General features: G+C 46.6%; 7 protein-coding genes across 7 annotated transcripts; 4 read left to right on the plus strand and 3 right to left on the minus strand.

Moving 5' to 3' along the window:
• Positions 1-22: 22 nt before the first annotated feature.
• TRV_00634 (uncharacterized protein) lies at positions 23-394 on the plus strand (the record flags this gene model as incomplete). The annotated part of the gene is made up of 1 exon (XM_003025133.1): positions 23-394. The coding sequence occupies one exon, from the start codon at positions 23-25 to the stop codon at positions 392-394; it is 372 nt and encodes a 123-aa protein (XP_003025179.1).
• Positions 395-1,380: 986 nt separating this feature from the next.
• Positions 1,381-3,614, minus strand: TRV_00635 (uncharacterized protein; the record flags this gene model as incomplete). The annotated part of the gene is made up of 8 exons (XM_003025134.1): positions 1,381-1,546; positions 1,717-1,877; positions 1,949-2,033; positions 2,092-2,450; positions 2,552-2,579; positions 2,698-2,763; positions 2,823-3,303; positions 3,392-3,614. The coding sequence occupies 8 exons, from the start codon at positions 3,612-3,614 to the stop codon at positions 1,381-1,383; spliced, it is 1,569 nt and encodes a 522-aa protein (XP_003025180.1).
• Positions 3,615-4,564: 950 nt separating this feature from the next.
• Positions 4,565-5,718, plus strand: TRV_00636 (geranylgeranyl diphosphate synthase, putative; the record flags this gene model as incomplete). Its single annotated transcript, XM_003025135.1, has 4 exons — positions 4,565-4,841; positions 4,895-4,923; positions 4,991-5,253; positions 5,313-5,718. The coding sequence occupies 4 exons, from the start codon at positions 4,565-4,567 to the stop codon at positions 5,716-5,718; spliced, it is 975 nt and encodes a 324-aa protein (XP_003025181.1).
• Positions 5,719-7,222: 1,504 nt separating this feature from the next.
• TRV_00637 (short-chain dehydrogenase, putative) lies at positions 7,223-8,191 on the plus strand (the record flags this gene model as incomplete). The annotated part of the gene is made up of 1 exon (XM_003025136.1): positions 7,223-8,191. One exon carries the CDS (start codon positions 7,223-7,225, stop codon positions 8,189-8,191), a length of 969 nt encoding a protein of 322 aa, XP_003025182.1.
• Positions 8,192-9,222: 1,031 nt separating this feature from the next.
• On the minus strand, positions 9,223-11,223 carry TRV_00638 (uncharacterized protein; the record flags this gene model as incomplete). The annotated part of the gene is made up of 2 exons (XM_003025137.1): positions 9,223-9,682; positions 9,755-11,223. 2 exons carry the CDS (start codon positions 11,221-11,223, stop codon positions 9,223-9,225), a joined length of 1,929 nt encoding a protein of 642 aa, XP_003025183.1.
• A 608-nt stretch (positions 11,224-11,831) lies between these two features.
• TRV_00639 (uncharacterized protein) lies at positions 11,832-13,439 on the plus strand (the record flags this gene model as incomplete). The annotated part of the gene is made up of 2 exons (XM_003025138.1): positions 11,832-11,843; positions 11,910-13,439. The coding sequence occupies 2 exons, from the start codon at positions 11,832-11,834 to the stop codon at positions 13,437-13,439; spliced, it is 1,542 nt and encodes a 513-aa protein (XP_003025184.1).
• Positions 13,440-13,906: 467 nt separating this feature from the next.
• Positions 13,907-15,530, minus strand: TRV_00640 (uncharacterized protein; the record flags this gene model as incomplete). Its single annotated transcript, XM_003025139.1, has 3 exons — positions 13,907-14,915; positions 14,969-15,230; positions 15,284-15,530. The coding sequence occupies 3 exons, from the start codon at positions 15,528-15,530 to the stop codon at positions 13,907-13,909; spliced, it is 1,518 nt and encodes a 505-aa protein (XP_003025185.1).
• Between the last annotated feature and the right edge of the window lie 216 nt (positions 15,531-15,746).

Genomic DNA, 15,746 nt, shown 5'->3' on the forward strand with positions numbered 1-15,746 from the left:
CACAGACACATACATGTACAGAATGAGACATCTGACCACCATATACCAGACCGCTGTGAGCATCCAAGCATACACCCTCAACCGCGACCCTTCATTCTTCCACTCAGCAACATCCTTTATCCCTGAGCGCTGGCTCCCCGAGGCCAGCACTAACCCAAAATCTCCCTTCTACCATGACCAGCGCAACGCTGTCCAGCCGTTCAGTGTTGGACCAAGAGAATGCCTTGGCCAGCATCTTGCATGGGCAGAGCTGAGACTTATCCTCGCTAGATTAGTCTGGGCGTTTGATTTCGAGGCTGTAGAGGGTAAGAAACTCAGATGGGAGGAGCTGAGGACCTTTCTCCTGGTCGAGAAGAAGCCGATTCAAGTGAGAATTAAGCGGAGATCACATTAAGGTAAACTACGCGATATCTCTGGTGCGTCCAGTTGGTGTCTCTGCGGCTGATACCAGCTACCATATCTACATAGTCATGAAAGGGCCATGACGGAACGAAACAAAACGGGAGGAGCATTTGCGTGTATACTAATTTCTCAGGGGCAACCCATATTACTCTCTCAGAGTACATTATGAACACCACTCGATTATTTCTACTTGGGCGCAGATTTGACCAAGACCGCCTTTTTCCTTTTCTCGTTGACACTCTTGAGATAATGCATTCGCCTCTCAGCCCCTGCCTTGCATACAAACCCATATCAATATCGGGTATAATATGCATGGTCAACGCAACAATGCACATCCTTAGCTTATTTCGATAGTTAGCCAACTCACTGGATGTGACTGCGATACTCTCGACGTAACTAACTAATGAATGAATTTCTCACACTCCTTTTGGCCCCAGCCGCAGTACACAACTTGAAGGCAAAAACAGCAAGAAAGCAAGAAAGCAAATATGCTGTCTATCCCATATTCAGGTAACGCTTGGCTGCTATACTCCGTGCTATGACGGTGAGAAAGACTTAACCTTATGCTCGGCGCGAATACGATGCAAAGCAACCTTACGCTCATAGTTAATGGTTTTTAGTCTCGGTCGGCGCCCCGGGTCCTTTGTGGCTGTCTTGGTAACTATGGGGTACCTAGCGTAATAGACTGCCCCCAATTCCAGGGATGGTAGGCCTATGGGCTCAAAGTGAGAAGCCTAGGCTTGGTAGATCTTTGTACTTAGCAGTTTTATAAATAGTCGGGCGGGAAAGATGGCCAATAATAGTACCCAATATCAGGCATTCATTAACATGTCAGTTAAGATGGGAGGTTGCAGCCCACAGTGGCAGGCTTTTTGAATTTTTACACAAATGGCGTAGGGTATAAATAATAACTAAGTACATGCGACTCCACGAAGAATGTTCTCCCTTCATTATTAGTTAACTAGTTAGGTTAGTTTACTAGGGAATGATAGCTCGAACTCCCTTCGTTTCAATCTTCGGCAGGGGAATAAGGAAGTCGTGGGCTTGCTTTACGTCGCTCTCGTCCGTCTCGAATAGCTCAAACTTGGGGCCGTTGGGTCGGAAAAGGACGGCCAGGATAAGGCTCATCTCGGACATGGCAAGACTGTGTGATGGAATTAAAGAAGTCAGTTAGCCCCCGAAATTATTATTGTGGAAAGTTAGGCACCTCCGGAATACGAAGCAGACGCCGCTAACATATGCATGTTCAGGCTGCAGGCAGATCTGTTCACAGCCACTACCTGTCCAATAACGGTAAAGAAAGATATCACTCACTTCATTCCCAGGCAGTTTCTGGACCCTCGTGTGAATGGGACATAGCTCCTGTGCATTTCAGGAGTCACCTTTCCGAGCCATCGGTCTGGAATGTACTTGTCTGGTTCGGGGAATGCTTTGGGGTCAGAGTGCATGAAATAAGCTGACATGCCGACGGGGACCTGAGCGAATGATTAGCCATTACCACCTGATAACTCGGGCGCTAAGACAGAGTTTGGAAATATTGTCTTACACCAGGCGGGATAGTGTATTGCTTGTACTGGATAGGCACGTCTGGTGAGATACGGGGGAGTCTGTGCATGACACCGTAGCTGAGGCTGTAAATGTAATTTTGTTAGCACCGACTCCGCGCTTTGAGTTGGGGTTGGAGCTTACCGAAGGGATTCCTTGATGAGTGCCTGCAGGAAGGGCAATTTTTCGAGCTCAGCCCAAGAAGGGACGCGCTGTGGCCAGTCTGCCATCACATCCCTGAGTTCATCTTCTAGCCTCGACCGGATATTCGGGTTAGACATGATGTAGAATGATGTAAAGCCAATAGTACGTGCAGTACTGGCGGTTCCACCACCAAGTAGGACCTGGGCCTCCTTGGCTAGTCGTTCCGGGGACCGTTCTGATTCGGGCATATCGCTCGTTGCGATATAGTGGAAAAGAGAGGCATGATTGGTATCCTCTTTGCCTGTCCTTTTACTTTCTTCTGTATCTTTCAAGGCTCGATAGATGTGCTGTTTAGCGACCTAAATTTAATTTAAACCCCCCCCCCTTTTTTTTAGAAATGCCTCGTGGTGTATCTCTCTCATTTAGCCCCCTACGCAGGGGCTTGAGGGAATTTACATACCTCTTTGAAGTTATTGAACATTTGGCCCCTAGGAAAAGCCCGTAGAAGGATTGATTCCGGAATGAAACTCACTACCCTGCTCCCTGTTAGAAAGTTGGGCTTATTTTCAGCCTCGAGGAGGCACAAGGGTATACTAATCGACTCACTGGACAATCCATGGAAAGGCTGTAAACAAGGGAATTGATCGAACAATCGTGTGGATGGTGTCGTACCTAGTCACACGGTCAGATGTGCGCCTTTTCGCTAGGGGGCCGGCCTTTGCGTTACATACCACTCAGGGTTGAACGTTGGGTGACTCAAAAACGTCTTGCTGTCATCCCCGCTGTCCAGGCAGATTTTCCCAATGATATCCCCGGAGAATGCGGAGAAGGCATGGTCCAGTCGAATCACCGTGTTTGTCCCTTCAAGGGCTCTAATTCGTGACTCAAGCTTGAGGGCAACTTCTGCCAGCATGTCTTGAAGCCGCATAATTCCCTGGCGATAGAAGAATGGCTCGAGTGGCTTTCGCCTACGGCGATGGAGATCATGGTCTACGGTAAGTAAATGCGATCCTAGTATCAGGTTAGCAATTGGACAACAATTTTTGCATCTCTCTGTGTCAAGGTTATATATTTGCTGACCATCAAAATCGATTCCTTTGCAGAAAACGTCATAGTGACTTGTCCTGCGTTTGCTCTCTGTGACGTAGATTTCATTGTAAAAGTCCGGGTCACGAATAGACAGCTCTTCAGGATTGATTCGAATTATAGGACCTTTTTCACCATTAGTTTGCTTGATCTGATGGATACTGCAACTCCTTCTAGGAATGAATCATCCCATAGGATTGAGGATCTTATTCACCATATTTATCATGCATCTTCTCAATTTCAAAGAGGTATTTCCCATTGCACCACCAGTCATAGTAAAACTCCGGCCAGTAAGTTGCAATCACCCATTTTGAGCCCGGGAATTTGGAAAGAGGGGAAAAGTAAAGATTGTAGATAATACGGCCAAGTGAGTACAGGATATAAGACCCCGCCAATATGGTCAGGGTGAAGGGCAAATTGAGAGCTATGTTATCCATTGTATCGTCTCTCCCAGCGATAAAAGTTAAAGAAACCGTATTAGGAAGCAGAAGATAACGCTTGGTTAACTCACCAGCGACCGAAATTCATCTCAGTAGTGAGCACTTTCGACCTTTTTATTTGCAGAAACGGGACATCCAGCCTCGCGCCAGGTTGTTTGGTGTCAGTCTCTCGATTAAGTTCCATCCAGCCCCAGAACAAATCCTCGGATCAGCAGCCAACAGGGGTCGAGAAGAACAGACCCTGCATACGAATCCAATCAGCGTGGTTTATTCCCCTCGGTGTTTAGAGATGCATACATACTGAAAACGGAACGAAAGCGGGCTCTCGTAGCCATGATGACGGCCTGTGCCGAATTATCAAAATGCTCACCAACTTTTTGAGGGGCTGAGCCATTGGTTTTCCCATGAGCCTTGCTCTATATATACATACACAGTTCTAGTTCTTGACCCCTGCTTGTTGTTTTACTTTTGCGTTAATTGCTGGTAAGCAAATAAACAGGCTAGTAGGCTGAAAATAGAGTCTGTTGGCCCACCTGAAGGCTCCATCTGGTAACCGGAGTTGCTTCACGCTATCAGCCTGAAGCTCCACAGCTGTAAAGAATGGGATCATGGCCCCCTTCGCTAGGTCCTGAATGGAAAGCCCCCCCGTTATTTGTGTGGGCTGAGTGCGCCGCAGATTTCCGTGCCTAAGGTACAGTGTACCTTGGATGTATATGTCCGGTACAAAACAAAAGTTACCGGATAGCTGGTGAGTGGATAATGTGAAAGGATTATAGGCTGTCAATGTTAGACATATATATCAAAATGATATATAAGGAGCCTCCAAGGCTCTGGATATGTAAAAACTCTAGCCCTCAACTGCTGCATCCTTTTCATCTTTTTTTGCTTGCAGAAAACTCTTGCACCATTTATAACCCTTTGCCAATACCATCATCCAACCCAACATAATGGAGTTCCAATACTCTTATGAGATTGATCCACAGTTCTATGAGACAGACGGTCTCGACCTAGGCCTTCCCCTTCGTATGCATTTGGACCCATATAAGGAAATCAACGGTGCTCTACGTGCCCAAGACGACTGGAGCAAGAACGTACGCCCTGTGTATGGCTATAAGGGCGGACTTGGCTACCCATTCAGCTTTATTCGGGTGACTGTTCCAGAGTGCCTCCCTGAGAGGCTGGAGATCATCTCGTATGCTAACGAGTTTGCTTTCCTCTATGACGGTAAGTAAGCGTATATCATCACATTGGCCATCCGATATTGACAAGCCATATAGATGCCATGGAGAAGCTTGACCTTAAGGGGGTGAGTGAACGACTTCTATTCTCAGTGGCTGAAATGCAGCGTAATAACTGATGCTAACCATGAGTAGTATAAAGATGGGCAGCACCACGATATGCTTGATGCCTTTGGCGATGAAAAGGCACTGGATCAAGAAGCCACATCTCATGATGGCCAAGAGAAGAAACTTCAGGCCCAGATTCTGGCCAACATGGTTGCCATCGATCCCCCGCGCGCTATCACGGCTATGAAGGCATGGTCTAAATTCGTTCAACTTGCTTCTCGAACAAGAACACGGCCGTTTGACACTCTAAAGGAATACATTCCCAGCCGAGTCATTGACGCGGGGGAGCTGTAAGTTTTAAATAGATGTCATATCCTTTTCATATGCCTTGGTCTAACTTCTGTGGTAGGATCTGGTTCGGGACATTAACCTTTGGAATGGGCCTTACCATCCCAGATGACGAGTTAGAGCTTTGCATGGAGTTGGCTAGGCCGGGATACGCTGCTCTTGGCCTCACAAACGACCTCTACTCCTGGAGAAAGGAGCGTGATGAAGCAGCAGCAGATGGCCTAGATTATGTCTTCAACGCGGTCTGGGTCATCATGCAGGAGCGATCTCTCAGTGAAGAAGACGCAATGATTGCATGTGCAGAGGAAATAAGAAAGCAGGTGGCTGAGTTTAACACCATTGTCGAAAAGGCGAAGCAGGACTCCAACCTTTCCAAAGATACTCGAACGTACCTTGAAGCAGTGAGGTATAGCCATGTCGGGAACCTCGTCTGGAGCATCTACTGCCCACGTTATCATGATTACTGATACCCCGGAACGATAAAAGATTCGTATCCATGTACTCCGTACGGAGCAGTTATATGGGGGTATTCCTGGGGTGACGCAAAATGTGTCCTGAAGCTGGTCTTTTTCTTCCCGGTAAATTTCCTTCTTGTGCTCCGCTTTCTTTCTTATCCGCGTTCCATTTTGGCTTTCAGCGATGTAAATTTAATGAGGCATGTTCCCTTGATGATCAATAATAATTGGACTTTCAAACACCTTGTGGCAAATAGTGATGACTTCCCTAGCCTGCGAAGAGCCTAGGTATTACGGAGTATCTGTGGGTTTCTTGCAATGCGGATCACCCATCAATTTCTGCTGTGGTTCGACTCAGGGGCCGGTCATCTGTGAGGTCTGTGTCATTATGCTGGTCCGATACCTCGTTTTGCGGGACAATCCCACTCACAGCCACGCAAAAGGCGCGTGGACTTGGAAGTGCGAGTGACTCGCCCGGCCAGCCGCGAGGAAACAAGTAGGAACCCGCATCACCCTTGCTCCCAGGTTGCATATACGCAATGCATGATTTCCCCTCCAGCGCGTGTGTGGCGTGTCAAGGAACACGTTCGGGATCATCAAGACATCGAGAGGATTGGGGAGCTTCAGCAAATCCTGGTGGAAGTGATAGAGCGACGTTGGATGTAAGGTTGAGATGCGCCGAGAAAGGAAAGTGAATCCTGGCAACTTTAAAACACCGAGTCACGTGAAGAAGGATTCACGTCATGTGATTCACGCTTATTAAGTGGGGCTAAACCTTGATGTGCACGGACATGTTTTGCTCTTACTAAAAATGGAAATCGATGCAGAACTTTAACACAGCCCAACGACCCTGCCTTTTACGGAAACCACGTCAGAACTTACGTCAGGAACTCCGTATGCCATTATTTCGATATACAGAATATTTTTGATACGTTTTGATTGACAAAGACTCAAGATAGAGCACGTCAAGACAAACACTGTACAGCCACAACCGGACGTCATCTCTTTTGACGTTACGAGGTGTACCCCTGTCTCTATCAACTAGCTAATATAACCTGCATGGGTTCCCCTTGACTCATCTTCCTTCACTCAACACCACCGTGAAAGGAAAATCAGTCTCGATTGGTTACTGCAGCCCACCGTGCACGAAGATCTTTTTAAGTCGGCGATTCACACGCCTTATCTGCGGCGTGATTGTTAACAAAAAAGAGTGGTACAATCAGTACGCCGCCACGTCGATTGATCCTCCCTGTACAACAGTGTTTCAGTGCGAGTTTGAAGGATTTTAAGTACGGGGGTTATTTTTACAAGACCCTCGTCCGCGCTAAGGGACAATCACCAGCACCAAGAGCTTTGACTCAAGCGTCTCCGCAAAAAAAAGACAAGCTTCTCTTCCTTCTCGTCTCCAGACGCTTGATGTCGTTTGACTTCAACTCTAACTCCTGTCAACATTTGCTCACCCTTCACAACCAACACACAGATTGCACAGGGGGAGCAGTCTCCTACGTATATCAAGATGGGTGCTCAGTTTTCGCAGTTTTTCCCGCCCAAGCCGAACTGGACAGAAGCTAAGGTGGGCTCGCAGGATGGAAAGGTGTTTATTGTGACAGGTGGTGCCTCTGGCATCGGCTTCGAGCTAGTTAAGATGCTCTACGAGAAGGGAGGAAAAGTTTACATCGCTGGACGGTCGAAAGAGAAAGCACAAAAGGCGATCGAGGAGATACAGGCTGCTATACCGAATGGTGGAAGCCTGGAGTTTCTTCATCTCGTGCTTGACGACCTGAGCACTATCAAGACATCCGCCGAAGTGTTCATGGAGAAAGAATCCAGACTCGACGTTCTTTGGAACAACGCAGGCGTGTCTCAACCGCCACTTGGAAGCTTATCCAAACAAGGGATTGAACTACAGCTTGCAACAAATTGCCTGGGACCCTTCCTATTCACACAGCTACTTCTTCCTCTTTTAGAAACCACAGCAGCAACATCTACTCCAGGCTCAGTGCGCGTTATCTGGACGGGCAGCCAAATTGTTGAGCTATCTGCTCCCCAGGGTGGGATCATCATGTCAGAGCTTACAACACCTCCAAAGGATCAAACTCGAACCTACATCACTTCCAAGGCTGGCAACATGTTCTTAGCGTCAGAACTTGCCCGGAGAGCTGGCCCTTCTCATAACATTATAAGTGTTTCACTCAACCCTGGAGCTGCCAACACAAATCTCCTCAGACACAGTCCTTGGATGAAGTTTCTAGCCATGCCATTGCTATACAAGCCAAAATTAGCCGCCATAACCGAGTTATTCGCTGGATTGTCGTCAGATGTGAACCTGGAAGAAAACGGGTGCTACATCATACCCTGGGGTAGAATATCTCGGTCAGTAAGGCAGGATCTAGTTGATGCGTCCAAGTCAACAGAGGATGGGGGAACAGGAAGATCACAGGAGTTTTGGGAATTTTGTGAGAAGAAAACTACGGACTACTTGTAATGAAAGTGTTGAATTCTGCATCGCGATGGCTAACGATAAGCCCGAGATTACTTTTCTATATTGACTATGAGCCAAAGGAATCCTGCATTAATTACGCCCATGTTGTAATTATTATCGCTACTTATATTTGTGTATATGGTTTGCAGGTCTCCGAATACTCTCCCTGTCTATTCAACAGGGAGCTCAGCTTTTATCATTCTACCATTATTATTATCCGTTTAATTGATAATTGGCAGAGGTGGTCATGCACTATTGTCTATCGATACTAACGTTTTGGTATTTTCCTAATATGGGAGTATCTTGTAAGTATTATGAGTTCAAGAGAAAAGAAATACATTTTCATCATGAGGGTATTAGCCAGGCAGCAATCCCCAAGTCTGCGGGCTTCTTCGACTTATAGACTAGTCTGATGGCTGCCGAGAGAGAAGCTGCAAAGAGCGACATGCTTGGATGCGGCTGAGCAGGGATTATAACGGCAAGGGTATATTCCCAACAGTATTTAGGCAGCAGCCTCCCCTTCCCCTCAACTGTAGACTTATAAGAACCCTCTACTGTGAATCAGATTTTACCGACCATATATGATCGTTTAGAGACAATCTTGCCAGAGGCAAAGTGAACTACCCCAAAGTTACAAGGATACCAAAATAATGGTAAGTAAACTAACTAGTGGCCGAAATGGAGTACCGAATATTAACGAATATTACAAGCGCTCCTATTCCTCCGGCCGCAAAGGCTCCTGTCTGGAGTGTGGGCATCTAAATTCCGAACATACGTATGAAAAATGCCTTGCAAAGGGATGCAAAGTCGAATGGAAGCTATGCCAAGCAGGCGGCAATTGGATGCTATGCGAAGAATGCGAAGATCACCCTGGAGGAGGCCCGGATGGAACTCAGCCTGGCGGTTGGATTAGAGATGGGTGGAAGAAGCACTGAGAATAAAGATTTGAGAGCCAAATATGAGATAAAATACACAAGTGGGCTGTCGAGAGAGTCTGTCACATGTGAATATGTTGAGGTGTCGAGTTTGGCAGTCTAGAGGTCCTGTATTGCATGAGACATGAAAACTGTTTGCAACCATGACGATATTGCAGATTTTGATTGCCCATTGATTGATGTCAAGTTGGAATCTGTCTCCGAAGCATTATCGTCGACCCCTAGAAGAAATTCTAGCCATTCATGGTGCCATAGCTCCTTGTCCTCTTTTCTCACACCGTCGGAGAAAAGAGTCCAGGAGAATAGATTTCGAGTAGCAACTTCGGAAAGTCTTTCGTTAATGTCCCCATTTGAAGTTCGCTGCGGTCCGGGAATGAAATCAGTCCAACAGGTGGATAACTTTCGTGTTACAGACAGGAGGGCTCTATTTACGAGTTGAGAAATGGTGCAACCAGTTTTACCATGTGCAGGGAAAGAGGATATGTTTCCTGATAGGGTAAAGCCGTAATCATCCAAGCATCGCACCTCTCCTGAATCTTGACCTTGCCAAACCCAGTGGCTATAGTTTAAACTATGACCGCATAAGACGTGTAGCTGAACTTCGAGGGCAGTATCTCCGAGTCCCACATACCCAAATGGAGGGTATGGGCTTAGGGGTAAAGCTGGGTAGTCTGCAGATTCAAAATCGGTAGTGTATAGAATCCGGAATTCATCTTCGCGCGTAATTAATTTCTTAAATGCAATATTCCTTCGTAATTTCGGCATGTGGTGAAAAACTGGATCCATAAAGGACTGTTGCGACGAACTCCATACAGCCGCTTCGAGGCAAATTGGGGGTATAAACGATTTGTATACTTCTGGTATGCGATGCAGCATTCCAGTGATAGCTGAGCCTAGTAGCAAAGGCGCCACATTTGGAGACCTTGTGGCTAGCATTTGTATGATACTGCGATGCTTTCGCTCAAGAATAAGAGCCGGTAAGATATCACTAAGTGGTGTATGTAGCCATTCGCTAGCAAGGTTACAGGGTATTCCCACTTCCCAGAAACAACTAAAGAGGCATGACGATATCACATTAGGTATAGTGGAAAATGACATGAAATATGGAAGCTCGTCAAAGGTCGGGATCTTCTGTTTATATCCAATAGTGCTCTGCTTCTTTGGGCGGGTATGTAGGTGAGGTTCAGGAAGGTTGACAGGTGCTCCAAATCTCATGTGGTACGGGATAGTAAGGACAGCAGTGAAGGCTGCGAGGAGCTGATCGAATATATCATGCATTTCGGCTACCCGAAGGAGATAACTCTGAGCCTGAGCTGATGACGGAGGATCTCTTTCGGAAGATATGATTAATTCCGATTTATCATGAATAATAGTAAACGGTTTTCCACCATCCTTCAAGTGGCAACTCCATGGAGCATAGTACTCCTTATCCTGGCGTGTAAGCGTTGCTAGCCATCCACACCCATTGGAGAGAATTGCAGCCCACCATCTGGACTCTTGTGCTGTTGCATCACCAATAGGCAGCTCATATCCAGTATTTAAATTCAAGCCACCTGATCTGTTTGCCATTATTGCTATATTGTTGGTATACTGAGCCTGGTCGTGTTGATTCCCTCGAAGTTCAATCAAGCGTGTAGAAAGGACGTATGACCAGCCCAAAACGAACACTGAAAGAAAATTGCTACCAGATGCATCGGGTAAAGCTTCAAAACCTGGCCATTCGGGAAGAAAATTCTCTGAAAGGGAACAGAATGTAGGTTTTAGCACCCCGATACGTATCGTCTGAGGCCTGGCCTTCTTAGTCTCGGTGGTAAGAGAACAGGGTGATGTTGAGTTGATACTCCATATTGAGTATCCTTCCAGGAATAGAGAGTGATCCTCAGCAAACTCAGAAATTTTGGAAGTGTCTGGAATAGCAGGAGTGCTATGCAAAAGGGCCCTTATACTGCTACAAGCATCGGGCAGTTGTGCTTTGGCTTCGGCAGACCAAAGGAGTTGATGCCATGTATTATACGAGTAGTCCAGGATTTTTGCTGAATCTCGAGAAGCCGGACGAAGGAGATCACCCTCCTTGCAACTCCTGTTCTTCCAACAGGCCATTATCGCCCGTGGACATCGAACATGCCCTCCTTATGTCGTCTGTTTTTTCAATATTTGTTCTAACTTTGATGTTGTTGCCTTTAGAGCTAAATCGTGCGGCTCAAAATATATCACGTGATAATAACTAATCATTGACTAAGCAAGTAATGACATAAGCAGGAGGGCGCAGCTTTCTCGGCTTTCGACACGAAGTCGCGGCGTTTCTTCTTCGCTCCCTTTCTTCCTCATCGCAAAGCAGAACAGAGAGGCCGTCGGATGTTTTGACGGTAATAGCGTACTCCTTTGTCGCTCATTTTGGATAAGACTGCAGCGTGCACCATGGCCGGGTGAGATGCCATGGGCTTAGGGTCTGCTTCCGCCATGCTTGGGTCCGCCAAGACGTTCCTGATCCTCTTCCTGCTGGTGGTGACTGTGTTCGCTCAGCCCGTCAGCATCGCCCATAGAAGAGGCCAATTTGATACTGTGAAGCTCCATAGAAGTTAGTCCGCCCTATCAATTGGATCCACCTGCTTGTTTGTGCAGCTGACGGCTGATGTGACGTATCTGTAGGCAAAGATGCCGTTTCGGTAGAGTTTGAGACGCCATGTAGGCAGTGTTTTGATGATGGGATGTCCAATGTTGTAAGTTGGAGTACAATTTACGATCTCCGTACGCGTATACTACTCGGTCCTAATAGGTTGGACTAGATATTTCACATTCAAATTGCACGGACAAACAGTGTCTGTGGTGAAAACGATGTGCGACTCAATGACCAAAAGCTCGCGTTCACCTGGGATGGAGCCAATGCTGTCGGAGATGGTATAGTTACTGCCCAGTTAATGGGACGAAAAGAAGGCGTTAATTTACGTCTGCATTGGAGAAGCTTGTGCATTGCCAGTCCCAGAGGATCTATTGGAGACTATGCTGCCCAGATACTCACCTTCACATTTTATCCTGCAGGCCAGGAAGAAGGAAATGACACATCTGGCTTTGCTGTCTCATTCAATTCCGTGGATAAACCGGAGATTTTGCGTCTCGTAACTTCGCCAGCACCAACTACTAATGAACCCTCGGTTCTGGAAGAATGGCTGAAAGCCAGTGGGAATGACAGGCTACACCAAGAGAGTCTTGTCAAGAGCCATCCCATCACAGATTCTGAGTTAGAAGAACAGCTCAAGGAACTACATAAACTAAGAGACCAAGCCAAGGCTCTCGACGACGTTATCAAGGAGAAAGATGAAAAGATCCGTGAACACCTTTTTGATGACTGTACCAATCTTACTGCGCAGCTCAAGGAGTGTAAGACCTTACAGTGCTTCATATCAGCTACCTTCCAGCTTGTCCCGGACATGTTCCGTCTCGTGAAACATCGGTTTGGACCTTTACCAACCTCTTTAGCTGATAGTCCCTGTCGACCAGTCTCCAAGGTCCGTCAGAATGGATCGGAAGGATATAAAGGGAAAAACAGTACAAGTCCATACCACATACCTCATGCAGTCGGATCTAACAATACATCCATTATGGACTCTACACAAAATTCCAATACAGGTTGGACAGAACCATCACCTGCAAATTCCCCTCCCTCAAATCAACTACCTTCTCGTTCAGCCATAATAAAACATGTCATTCGTGACTTCGCTTTCGTCTCCCTCTTTGTGGCTGTTCTATACATGCTCCTGAAACATTGCGGAAATTCAATAAGCTGTCGAAGACGTCGAGTAGATATGCTAGCTCGTCGTGAGCAGAGACGAACACTACACGCGTACCGAGCAGCAGCGTGCCGATACCGACTTAGACAATGGTGGCATAGACTGCTCGGCCGTGAAGACACGACTCCCATAGCTCAGTCTCCGACTACTCCTATCAACGGTCAGCAAAACGATACCATCCGGATATCAACTTTACCTCCTGGCTCTTTGACTCCAGAATCAGAGGACGATACAATGCCGAATGAAATCCTGGGGTTGCGACGTGTATTTGAATTTGTCGGGGAACTCGTGAATCCTAACGAGCCCTCTGCTGCCAGTGATCGAGTACAATCTAGACTCGCAGCTCAAGATATTACTGAAATCACTGCGCGGAGATACGCAGCAGGAACACCAGCCCCATCATCCACCGCTCCTTTGACCACAATTGGATCTCCAAGGGCAAGTACCAGCATACTTAGTTTTGAGACTGATTCAGAAGATACGGTCGACAGCCTTGATCCAGAAACAGCCACGATGATGAGTGGATAGGAGTACCACCTACCTTTCACCATATATCATCTGTTTCTCGTTATCCATCCTTTAGATCTCCTATTTTTGACCCCAACCATTTATTTATTTTGATTAATTTATACTTCATGCTACTTAACGTTCGTTCGTGCTCAACGTTGTCCTTTTACAATTGGATGTGGCCATGCATATTTTGCGTCTATTCACCAACTGACTTTTGAGTCCTTGTGCTGGTACGAGACGGACATCTCCCAGTCTTACAGAACCGAAAGTAAGGATACTTACGTCTTTCACTAGCCTTCTTTAATTCCGTCGATTTATACATCTTGGCTAGTATGTTTGTTTATTTACGAGTCTGCATGTTCACGCAAATGTCGCTTGATAAATATTTATCAATTGCTTGCTAGAAGACCATAATTATCATACAGATTTACAATACATTTAAGACCTTGGAGGGCAAGTTCACAGCTCAGCCTACCAACCCTGTCTTAGACCTTTGGCTTCTTCCCACCTCTATTCTTCGCCGACGGGGCATCTTCCATCTCATCATCGTCATCTTCAACAGTGAACTTTCTCTTTGAGCGCTTTTTAGTGGCGGAGGCGGAAGCCTCATTCCCATCCTCGTTATCATCGGCTTCTCGGTCCTTACCCTTCCCATTGCCTGATACCTTTGAAGCCCGCTCATCAAACGCCTTCAGCAGAACATCATACCCTTCTTCCACGTTCTGCAGCGTCTCGTCAAGTTTGACTACCCGTTCGTCCTTGTCAATCTGTATTAACATGTCACGGTGTCGTTTGTACAATCGCTGCTTAACAAGCATGCGCCACCAATAATACCGTCTATCATGCTCATTCTGTAGTCGAGACTTCTGCGTTGTGAGACGAGTCATATTGACGTTTTCCGCCCCACGGTGAGACTGAGGTATCTGGCTAAGAAGATACATCTCAACCAGATGAGCGAATTGAGTAGGGGCGATTTTGAACTCTTGCCTGAGATCATCGAGGGTTTTTGTAGGGATTAGCAGAGAGGTTGGCATGACGCGGGGATGTTTCGGAGGTTGAGAAGAGGAGCTTCCAGGGGTAGTGTTTGGGATGGGGTTGGCGTTGATTGTAATATTATGTTTAGAGAATTCTGGTTTTAACGTGTGGTAGTCGTTTGAGTCTCGAAGTGCATCAAATGACTCGTTTGGATCCTCAATGGTAAGTTCGAAGATGGTAGGGTCTTCAAGGCAGGCTTTTTGAATTGTGCGATAGAGCTGGGATCCATGGCCAGCGTGCTGGTGTGGCTTAATAATGAGGAACTGAGCAATGCGTAAACGCGCGGGTATCTTTGAGACTGGGAATGAATCAAATGCCTCCGTTTTCTGGGCTTCGTATGCCAACTTTGCAGCATTCGATGACTTAGGATGGAAAAAGTACCATCTGTATGTGGTTGCGTATCCTGCAAAGGAGTACCTTGATGCCTTTGGGCTAGATGGCTTTTTTTGCTTTTCGTATCTATTACCAATGTTAGAGCACTGTCTATCTGAAAGGGAGTGAGCAGAACATACACAAAATATATTATCCATCTTTCCAGAGTCCAGTCAAAGTCGTCTGTTTCAATGGGAGTTCCGCCTTCGATGAAGAACGACACGAAGATCTGTATCCTATCCAGAGTCTTGCGCACTTCCGGATCGGCCAGGGAGCCCGCCCATATCTCATAGTCTTTATCATCTCTCGAATAGCTATGAACAAGCTTGCCTGGGGGTGTAAAGTTCGCCGTGTCCTCCTCGTTTATACGCTTCTTAAACTCATCGATGGTCGAAAATGAAACTAACAGCACGTCAGCGTTGCTCACATCTTCATTTATTCCCTGCTGTACATACCCTCCGGAAGACACGGTTTGAGGATCCCGAGGAGGTCAGCAGCTTTTATATCCTCTACCTGCTTGAACTTCTCATTGTACGAGATCTGAACGTGTGATTGGAGGTCATGCGCCGCAAATCGAAGCTTGATATTCAGCTTTTTATAGCCAAAGATCGATTCCTCATCTCCGAAAAGTGGATATGTGAACTGGGGGTTGAAGGTTGAGAGGGTGGTCAACTTCTGGCCGTCATCGCCTGGCTGGACCATGGATATTTCCACTGCATCGTTGGCATCGCAAGTCCCTGGGAAGCAGTGTCAGTGCCGGAGCTATCAGTAGGAATTGATAGCTTTGAATACTCACACTCGTTATGTTTATCCATCTTGAATCAGTGTATCTGCGCTTCTCTGGTCCTTCTCGTCGTCGCTCAGCGTGAAGTCAAGAATTAAATTAAAGAAACGCGACGCGATTAGATTTTCTGACTA

This window comes from Trichophyton verrucosum, assembly GCF_000151505.1.
Source record: "Trichophyton verrucosum HKI 0517 chromosome Unknown contig00062_1.f1.exp, whole genome shotgun sequence".
In the NCBI taxonomy this organism is placed as follows: Eukaryota; Fungi; Ascomycota; class Eurotiomycetes; order Onygenales; family Arthrodermataceae; genus Trichophyton; species Trichophyton verrucosum.